Source organism: Pteropus alecto, unplaced genomic scaffold, assembly GCF_000325575.1.
Source record: "Pteropus alecto unplaced genomic scaffold, ASM32557v1 scaffold19, whole genome shotgun sequence".
In the NCBI taxonomy this organism is placed as follows: domain Eukaryota; kingdom Metazoa; phylum Chordata; class Mammalia; order Chiroptera; family Pteropodidae; genus Pteropus; species Pteropus alecto.
The window spans coordinates 839202-849425 of record NW_006442490.1 but is presented as its reverse complement, the minus strand read 5'-3'; the positions used below and the strand labels follow the sequence as shown (position 1 = coordinate 849425).

The window sequence follows — 10224 nt, the reverse complement described above, 5'->3', positions numbered from 1 at the left end:
ACCAAAATGTTAATAATAAATATCCTATGAGGCAGTGGTCCCCAACCTTTTTGGCACCAGGGACTGGTGCTCCCATGAGAATCTAATGCCTGATGATCCGAGGTGGAGCTAAGGCAGTGATGCTAGCGCTGGGGAGCGGCTGCAGATACAGATGAAGCTTTGCTAGCAACCACCACTCATCTCTTGCTGTGTTGCCCAGTTCCTAACAGGACTGGTACTGGTCCACGGCCCAGGGGTTGGGGACCCTTGCTTTAGGGGATAGAATGTGGGTAATTTTATTTTCCACTTTTTTATTTCATTGTGTTTTTCTCATATTCTCTAACAAACATGGAGTAGTTATTTGTGTTGTGTAATAAAAACTTATTTAAAAAAAGAATATACTAAAACAAAGTTGGCTTTATTACTTTCAAGTGCTCACACTTATCAGGAATGGCACATAAGAGTATATTTGGAGAAGCTGACTCATGTCACCATTCTCAGGATTCTTTGTCACAAGGTGTAAATCCATGCCACTGAACTTTGTTCATAGTGCTCTGTGAAGAGCCTAGGTCAGGCTAGAAGAAAAGGCAACCAGCAATCCAAGGAGTAGTGAAGCCAGAAGCAGAGGCAGAGGCTTGGGGAAACATAAAACATTCCATCTCAATGGGCAAGTATAAACCTATTAATTAGCTGGAGTTTTAGGAGTTTACATCTGAGTAGATTTTAAAAGCTAGAAACAAATACTGCAGGCAACAGTTTATATCTTTTTTTTTTCCTATTTGGTCATTGTGGTAGTTGTTGCAGAGGAAGTGGAAAAAATTAGAAATTTGTTTCTACTAATATTACTTATTTTATTGTGCATAGATGTGTGTTCATTCAAACACTTACTGAGTGTCTACTATCTCACCCAGAGATGCAGAGGTGAGCTTGGGGTCAGGTTTAGGGTTAGGGTGAGGTAGAATACACATAAGCCCTACTCTCAGAGCAATCATTCTCGAGCAAAGGAGACCCATGTTAATCACAGAATCATACATGTATCATTACCAACTTAAAAAGTGCTAGAAAGAAAAAAAAAAACACAGGATCTCAAGAGAGGGAGTACAGTGGAACTTGGTGTAATCCAATTATTACATTTCAGTTAATCAGGTCCAGTACTAACAGTAAATAACTTCAACCAAAGGAAGGAAGAATCATAAACATCCTAAACTCCTTTCATCATTTTTGTTCTTCCTCTCCTACTGCAACCCATTGAAATCAGAGTCTGCCATTGCTAGTTAGATCTAGAGCCTATGTTAACTCATTCAGACCACTAGGGGACCATTTAGAAACTGTATACCATTTAGTCTTAAATACACACATACACACACAGACACACAGAGAAAGGAAGAAAATACACACAACTGTTACAAGCCATCATCTCTGAATGATAGGATTGTGAGTGGGCACATTACAGCATTTTTATATGAATTATAATTATATTAAAGCATAAAAAAAAATTTAAAAATGTATTATGTGCCAGATATGTGACATTCAATACCACAAAGCAAAGATATATTATATTTCATATGCAGTTATGCTTTTAAATGTACAAGAAGGAATAACAAAAACTATGGCTACCATACATTTCATTCCTACAAACCAGCACAGATCTAAGCTCTTTACAGCCCTCATCTGATTCAACCCTCTTTAATTAATGGCTCAGAGAAAAGTGACTTGCCCTTGATCACAAAGAGAGGAAGAAGAGAGCTGGAACTTAGACTCTAGTCTGCTTGAAGCCAGAGCACATGCCCATCGTACTGTCCCCTTCTGCTTCTCTCAGAGGTGTTTTGCCCTTTCAAGAGGGAAAAGCTAGTAAGAGGCTATAAGGCTAAACAGGGAGTCCAGAAAGACTGGTATCTAGTAGTCAATTAATAATATTTAAATTTAATTTAGAAAAAAGATATGCATTAATTTACCAAACTCCCTCACCTGCCCTTCTCTTTGCTCAAGAGCCACGTCTGTGTGGAGAATTCACAGGCAATCTCCTCCAAGAACCTCTACCCTCTAGTTGGAATTAATCTTTTTCAATCCCACACTCCCATGCAGACGCAAATTTCCTGTGAAGCTAATGAAACTTAAGCTACAGGGACCCGTACTTGCAGGCCTCCTACTAGAAGAGCCACAGGCATTTGTATTTTAATTGTCTTCTTTTTCTTAAATAGGACCCTCAAACTGTATAAGCTTTAAGCCCATGAAACCTGGATCTACTCCTACTCCCCATAGAAAACTGCTAAAATTGTTCTTACAGCATTTCTCTCAGAATGCCTTGTATCCAAGTTATTCATATGTAAGTCTTGGTTTCAGGAATTTGAGCTCCTTGAAAGTAGGCGTGAGGTAGCTTTTATCTTTGAATCCCCCACAATACCTGCCTTCAGACATGCTAGGTACTTGCTCAGCAAATGTTTTTTGTGCTTTTTTTTTTAAATGAAATACAATAGAAATCTCTTGCAAGGAAGAAAGCTAAAATTGGGGAGACTGCCCATGACCATGAAACAAAATACACAGAGGCTATATAACATGTTGATTAAAGGCACAAGCTCTGGAGCTGTTGTTCTTCCTGGGTTCAATTCCTGTCTCTGCCACTTATTGGCTACGTGACTTTAAACAAGTTACTTAAGCTCTCTAACCCTCCACTTCCTCAGCACTAAAATTAGGCTAATAATAGTATCAACTTCATCAGGTTGTTGTGAGATTTAAGTGAGGCAAGTAAAACATTTCAGAACAGGAAATTTTTCATTCTCAGTGACTTAGTACATGTTCAGACAAGAGGTCTCTGATTGTTATCTCAAGCCCTCAGCTTTCTCTCCTCCACACCAGCCCAATGGCTCCAACCTGCCCCAACCCAGACTCATTCCAACCCAGCACTTGCCCTCTCAAACATTACACTCCATTGCTGAGCTGGAAAGCAAAGGAGGAGACTAAAGGCATGAACCCAGTTCTGCCTCGCTGGTAGTCTAAATGTGAGCTGATGAAGCCTGCAACTACAGTCAGAGACAGAGCTAGAAGGTGTCAGTATGTGATAAATGAAATCCAGAGAGGGCAAAGGGGAATGGAATGTAGGAAAAAGATGAGAGGAAGAATGAAGGAAGATACAAGACCTGGTGACTGACTGAAAGATGAGATGAAGGAAAAGGAGTACAAGGGTGTATACCTCAGCCCCTGGAGGCATCTCAGTCAATAGAAGGAAAAGTGTTTTTAATTTCTACATTACCACTTCCAGCTTAGAGGAAAATTATTTCTACCTCCACTCTACTGACAGGAGAATTCAAATCTCTCAAACATATGCTTCATTACTCTGATATCGGGTACTGCAGCTCAGTGAGACAGAAAGAGGAGGAAGAACATATGTTTTCAGAAAAGAAACAAATCCCGGTGCGGGAGGGGTGGGAGGTAATCACTCTAGGCAAAAGTGGTGATTTTCCTGGAAGCTTCTAGAGGGCAGGGACAATGTCTTTTATTTTGCTTTGTTGGGCCCGCTAGTGAGAAGGTGGGCAATGACGATGGCAGCTAGAGGGGGTGAGTTCCAAACTCCGTTGAATCAAGGGGTATGGGCTTGGGTAAAGAGTTAATCCGCATTATCTCATGTCAGGTTGGCCCCAGAGCAGTCTCTGCCCGCACACTGAGTCATTTTTCTAAGCTCTTTTTATTAAACAGTTTTCAGTCTAATGACTGACTTTTCTAAATCAATAGGGGGCACAGGAAAGGTTTACAACTCTGCCAGTCTCTGGCTCTGCTAAAGCCACAGAATTTTGAAACTGAATTGAATCCAAAAGTTCTTAGTTTAAAACTGAAGTGACTTTAAACACTCAGTTTCCAATTGGTTTTCCAATAGCACTAATAATTAAAGAATAACATCTTTTAAAAGTTTGTAACCAAAATACCTCTTCGAGTCAGCACCATAAAAGTACACTAATTAAAGCCAGCATCTTCTGGGCTCTGATGAGAAATTCACCGTTTTATAATGGGATTACTAGAGCTTTGCAATACAGACGAGTGGTTTGATTAATAATTTACATTTTTGAGGATGTATAACCTCACTCATGGTCATGGTTTGCGTTCCTAAAATTCTTCTATTCAGTTTAATGTTATTATATTTAGCCCTGGTAAATGAATTAAGTTCTGATTACATATCAATGTAATTATTCTGTGGGGGGAGGTTGTGACAGAGTGGCCGGCAGTTTGAGTTGGGGACTCAGTGGGGCTCAGCCTGCACAGAACTGGAGCATGGGCAGGAGAACTGTCAGACTAGTCAAGGGGAAAAATTGTGAAATGGAGAAAAACTGCTCAGAATTCACTTAAAAGCCCCACTACATTATAAAAACTAAATTAACAAATGATTGAATCTCAAAAACATGTTTATCAACATTCAAGCAATTATTTAGTCACATATTAACTGTGAAGGAAAAAAGCTTTGCTCAAATAATGTCTCTAAACAGTTATTTCAAGCAGAAATGACTGGAGAAATTGCTCTGAGCTGATGGAAAAGGGTGTTCAAACCAAGGTCACTTTTATTTAGGGAGAGTTGGAGAGACAGGAATCTGATAGAAAGAAAAGTGTAAGAATTGCAAGAGCAAATAGAGACAGAAAACAAGGGAGGGGCAAAACAAAAGAAACACAGAAACACTGTTCCCCTCTCCATTCAGAGATGCCTTTTTCATCTCCACAAAAAGCAGATAGAAGAAAGGCTTCCAACGCTTGGTGAAGATCAACTGAAGATCTCAAAACTTTTTGACTCTCCTCCGTTTCTTTTCTCTGCCATGATAGCATGGACCAGAAAATGCAATTAAAATATAGCTTAAACACAACAAACCCTTCCTGATCTAACCGCTTGTTTGGATGTAAAATATACCAGATAGAGGCCAAAAGAGCAGCTTTGGGAAGATGAAGAAAGGATTGCTTTTGGCAGTATTGGCATTTCAAATAGTGCAGCTTCACATCTAAGAATGCACAATATAAACCCCTTTTTTCATAGGGTACTTCACATAAGTGCTCTCTCACTTGTGCACTGAAGCTATTTGAATATCATCTGTATGTGATAAGAATTGTTGAATTACAACATAAACTCCAACTTTGTCTAGGTTATGGTCTGTAACGGTCATGAGTCATTTATCTGACACCACTAGGGTGAAGTGGTCCATGTAAATAAGCTGTCTAGATAATAATGCATGTATATCATGCTTTAAAGATTTCAAGACACTTTCACATATATTATCTCTATGAGGTAAGCAGGATTATAATTACTATTCCCATTTTGCAGACAAGAAAACTGAGGCTATTAAGAGTCTAAATAACCATCCAAAGTCATAAAGGTCATCAATACAGAATGAGAATTAGAACTTAGATTTTCTAACTCCACGTCAAGTGTTTCTTTCATTGCCTTTAAGCATCAAAAAAATACTTTTGGTCATTTAAAATGAAAACATTAAGAAAAAACAATCCACATAATTTGATCTTTCCTTATTGATTCACGACCATCATTCTGGATGAACATCAACTGTTGTACCTATGTAATGAAGGGGTTACTGAAGCATGTAGGGATATATCCCTCTACTAAATGCCCTCAACTGCCACATTCAGTGAGTTCCTGAGTCTATTTTTAATTCCTCTACTCTTACTGTCACTCATAACTTCTTGCCGCTCGTATGTACCTCCCCATGGCAGTCTTCTAAACCCTTCCATTTAACTGCTTATTTACTATTGGCTAGAAAACTAAAAATCAAGCTTGTAAAGACTGTACATAAATTGTAACAGTTGTAGACTCTGAGCAAGGTCCCAAGGAGCTCTTAGATGAGTCAACTACATATACGGCAGCTCCATGGCATTTAGGGGCACAGAGATGTTTTCTGCTTAACCACTATTTCTCCTTTCTGATGAAGAGAGTTCAAGGTGTGGGACAGGCAACTTCCGGAAAAGCAAAGTGTTGCTATATTCCGAAGAGTCTATTCTCATTCAAAGTCAGTGGCGCCTTAGGGGAGACTGGAATCATCCAACATACAGGGAAAAAGACCTGGACATGTCCCCCAAATATTTCCTGATAGTACAAGGTTAAAAGTTATAATGAGATTCTATAAAGAAAACAGAACTCAAGGCTTGAAGGTGTAGAGATAGTGAAGATATGATGGAAAATTCAGAATTTGGTCCCATTTTTCTTCTCTAGGACCACAAATTTTACCACTTCTTAATTGTGTTTTACCTCAAGCACACTAAATATAAGGAAAACCATGCTACATGGTGGCATGGAAGAAGCTGTGGCATCAACAAGTTTTCTCATCTGTAAAATGGAGATAATTATAGTATGAATCTCATGGGACTGCTGGAAAATTAAATGAGATAATTATGTAAAAGTAAGCATCATATAGTAAGCACTTAAAATTGTCATTATTACTATCATCATCATAATTATTATTAGGTAGGGGAGAAAAAAGAGAAAAGGAAATCTAGTTTTAGTGGAGTTTTTCAGAAAGAATTAATTAAGCAGAAACAAAAAATAATTGTGCTGCCCCATTTTACTAAGCACATCTAAGTAAATTAAATTTAGGAAACGAGGCAATGCAAAGATTTAAAATAAAGTACAACTTTTTTAACGTTTCAATCATTATCAAAACAACATTAGCAATATAGCACTCCAACCTCTGCAGCAAAGGGCCCCAGGCTCATTTATGAAGGGAAAGGCTTCCTGCAAACAAAGACATAAAATCCAAATTGAGGCAGTAAGGACTGCTCATGGAACTGTGCACATATTTGCAGAAAGCACTCGCTGCTCAAATACCCACAAAGTAGACTAGTGAAGGAATCCTAAAGAGATTGTGGATCTAGGCCAAGATCCAGAGAAGCTTTCTTCAACTTCATGTGGTGGAGAAAATAGTTCACATCAAATTTCATATGAGAGAAGTATTGGAACAATTTCCTCAATAATTGTGTCTATCGGAATCTTGGGGAAGAAATGTATTTTAGGGAAAAAAACAAACAACTTTGCTCCCCGCTCCAATTCATCATTTTGTAGTGGTCTCCGATTTTAGTCTTCTCTCTCCAGATGTTATAGAAAGGAATTTGGGGATATGTCTCTACAAACATGGTACAATTGCCTTGAGGCCTGGGACCATGATCTCTCTTTCTCCTATGGAGTTTATTTTTTCTAAAAGTGAAGCAAGAAGAGAATAAGAAAAAAAATTAAACAAGATAAGAAGCAAGTACACACAGTAAAAAGGTAGAAGGCACCAGCAATGAGTTCAGACATCATTTAGTTGTCTCTGTGTTCTTTTGCTATGGTTGTCTTTCTGTCTGTCTCCACAATTTGAGAGATAATATCTGTGTGTGTGTGTGTGTGTGTGTGTGTGTGAGAGAGAGAAGACAGGGACAGAGACAGAGACAGAGACAGAGAGAGAGAGAGAAGATACAACTAGTAAGTACTGCCCCCTAACTCTCCACTCTCTGTTCAGTGTTCAACCTCCATGCTACGGCAGCCATATTAGAAGCTAATCCAATCAAAATCTTGTCAGAAGTTCCTTCCTCTCCTAGTTTCGTGCTATTCCAGGCCTAGAAAACACAATATGCAAAATGCAGGACCAGACAGAGATACTGACACCCAAGGCCTTCAGATGGATAGTCATGTTAACTACTCTATTCTGGCATTCTGTGCTAGAATATCAGTATAATCACTCTACCACCCTTTACCTGTAGGCAGGCAATAGTAGAAAGATAACATCTGTGGACCTGGTTATTCTAAGAATGAAATATATCACGAATACCTCATTTTTAAAAAACACCTTGATACCCCAAAGAGTAAGATTCAACTCTCTTCTTCAACTCATTTCTCATATCACATCACTTCTTATCACCATACTTTCAGCCAGCAGATCAGCTCCAAAACCAATCTAAGAAGTACATGAATGGTACATGTATTTTTAAAATCAGCTTAAATTATTCATTATTGCTGAATTGTTAGTCTCAACAAACTCTTCACAAGTCTTACTGCATAAATAGGTTAACAAATACTTCAAGCTTATATAGTGTACTTCACATAATCAACCCAACATCCCCTGAGGCTTTGACTCAAGAAACTCTTGTGAATGTATGCTTTATTAGCTAATTTGAATATTTTTTTAGCTAATTCTAAGAATTTCATTAAAATACACAAAATAAGCTATAATCAACCCACCTTATAATTCAAATAGGTTAATTCTTATAAAGGTGTCATAAATCTCAAGATTTGGAATGTCAAGTAGTCAGAAGTGTAATTTTTCTATATGATCCCAATTCCCTCTTTGCGGGGCAAGAAAAAGGCAGCTGATTCCATCTGCTTAAAGAAAGACAGAGGAAAGCCCCAATATCCATAATTAATTGTCCCTCACAGGAGGTGGCATAGTGAGGTTGTTAAAAGTATAGACTCTAAGAGCCGGTTCAAATACTGCTTTCATTATTTGTTTTGTGACCTCGGGCAAGTTACTTAACCATTCTGTGCCTTGGATGAATGGGGATATTAATAATAATAGCACTTCATAGGGTTATTGTGAATATTAAATGAATAGATATAAAGCACTTAAAACAGTATGTAGCACATAATGCTACATACATGCTTGCTATCGCCACTACCACTGCCACTATCATCACCATCCCAGCTGGGTCTTTGAATCAAGGGAGGTACTCCCCAAATCCTGCCATGACAGTCCTACAAATTAGCAAAGAGAAATGTAATCTCATACCCATCTGGCAATGCCACAACAGGTGCTTTGAAAGTCACACACGGGTGTAGTAAGAACTGACACTCACAAAGAGAGACGTGGAAACCACTCACACAAATGAGAAAATGTTAGGGCAATCAAGCCAGTTTCTCTCTTAAATGGAAATGGTCCCAGAGGTCAGAAGGAGTTCGTGCAAGGTCCACAAGTATCTAACTCATTCCTGGAAAAAAACTAATATTTAAGTTAACTTTTTTGTTTTTTAAGCAAGTCTTACAGGCTAGTTGAGAGAAAATATTTACTCTTTCTGCAGAGACTTAGTACCTTTACACACAGGTAAACAGAATGTCCTTGGACAATGATTTCTGAAAATATCCATCGTTCCAAAGATTGGAATGAAGCTTCTTTAAAAACTGTTTTTCCTTAAACAGAATCTCTCACCGGGAGGTTTTTTATTAATGTTAGAATGGTAATTTATAAATTATACTTAGCATTTGAAAGCCTAGTTTCCACATAATGATACCATTGAGTAGCACATCTAAAATGATTCTCAGAACTCACCTTGGAAAACCGCGGCATTCTGAATAATTAAGAACTTGAGCTCCATACTTGCAGACTGAAGCAGTTGTTCCATGTTCAATCGTGCTGTTAGTTGGTATTTTTCTTCCATCTTTCTTGAGCAGCATGTTGGGCCCTTGGGGAGACATACTTGCAAATCTGATCCTGAAACAAACAAGTTTTTCATGTTTCAGTAAGCAGAATATCACACATACACACATTCACAGAAAAGAGGCAAACGGCAAAACAATGCATGTCTTTTAAAATACAGTAACGTTTTCGTTATTCAAAATTAGTATTTATCTTAACTAATCCCTACTTTCTCCCAATTATCCTTTTGACTGATTCTTTTTAAATAACCATTAGAATTAATTGCCTAGGTTTGACTCATAAATTCTGTATAAACTAATTTATAGCATCAAGTGTACGTCACTGAACACCGATATTTAATTTGTTGGTTAAAAGATTAATCTACACTCCTACAATTTATTTTTCTTGATTATAATTAATGAATGAAAACGCAACAAAGGAGCAATTTTCAAAATTCCAGTTATGATTTCATAATGAAATGTATGTCTGGCCAACTCAATGTTGTTTTTCAGGATAAATAAATGAGACATCAATATCATAATATCAAATCTTTGTTGTTATTGTTTAGCTAAAGGTCTGGGGCAAGATTCACAGAGAAAACATTCAGAGAACAATATTAACATTCAGGCAATCACCAAAATCCCTTACAACTAGAACACTCTATCACAAATGCCGACCTCTTGTTCCTCTGAACTACTTCATTGCTACCTCCCTTACGATGCAGAATGCCTTCTTTTAATTTTTGTATTTCCATAAAGATTTTCCTAATGAATGATCCCCCTGTTTATTCCAAAATTAGAGAATCAGAACCTCTTCTCAGTCTTCATCCAATGTGACTTTTTACAGCATCCTTCACAGTTGAGCAATCTCTTCCTCCATT

At 37.9% G+C, this 10224-nt stretch overlaps 1 protein-coding gene across 1 annotated transcript in view; it reads right to left on the bottom strand.

Moving 5' to 3' along the window:
• Nucleotides 1-10224, bottom strand: part of GPC3 (glypican 3) — a 427782-nt gene that overhangs the window by 387178 nt on the left and 30380 nt on the right. Inside the window, exon 2 of the mRNA XM_015596824.2 lies at nucleotides 9258-9419. Coding sequence (XP_015452310.1) covers nucleotides 9258-9419 — 162 coding nt within the window. The remainder of the gene's footprint in view (nucleotides 1-9257; nucleotides 9420-10224) is intronic.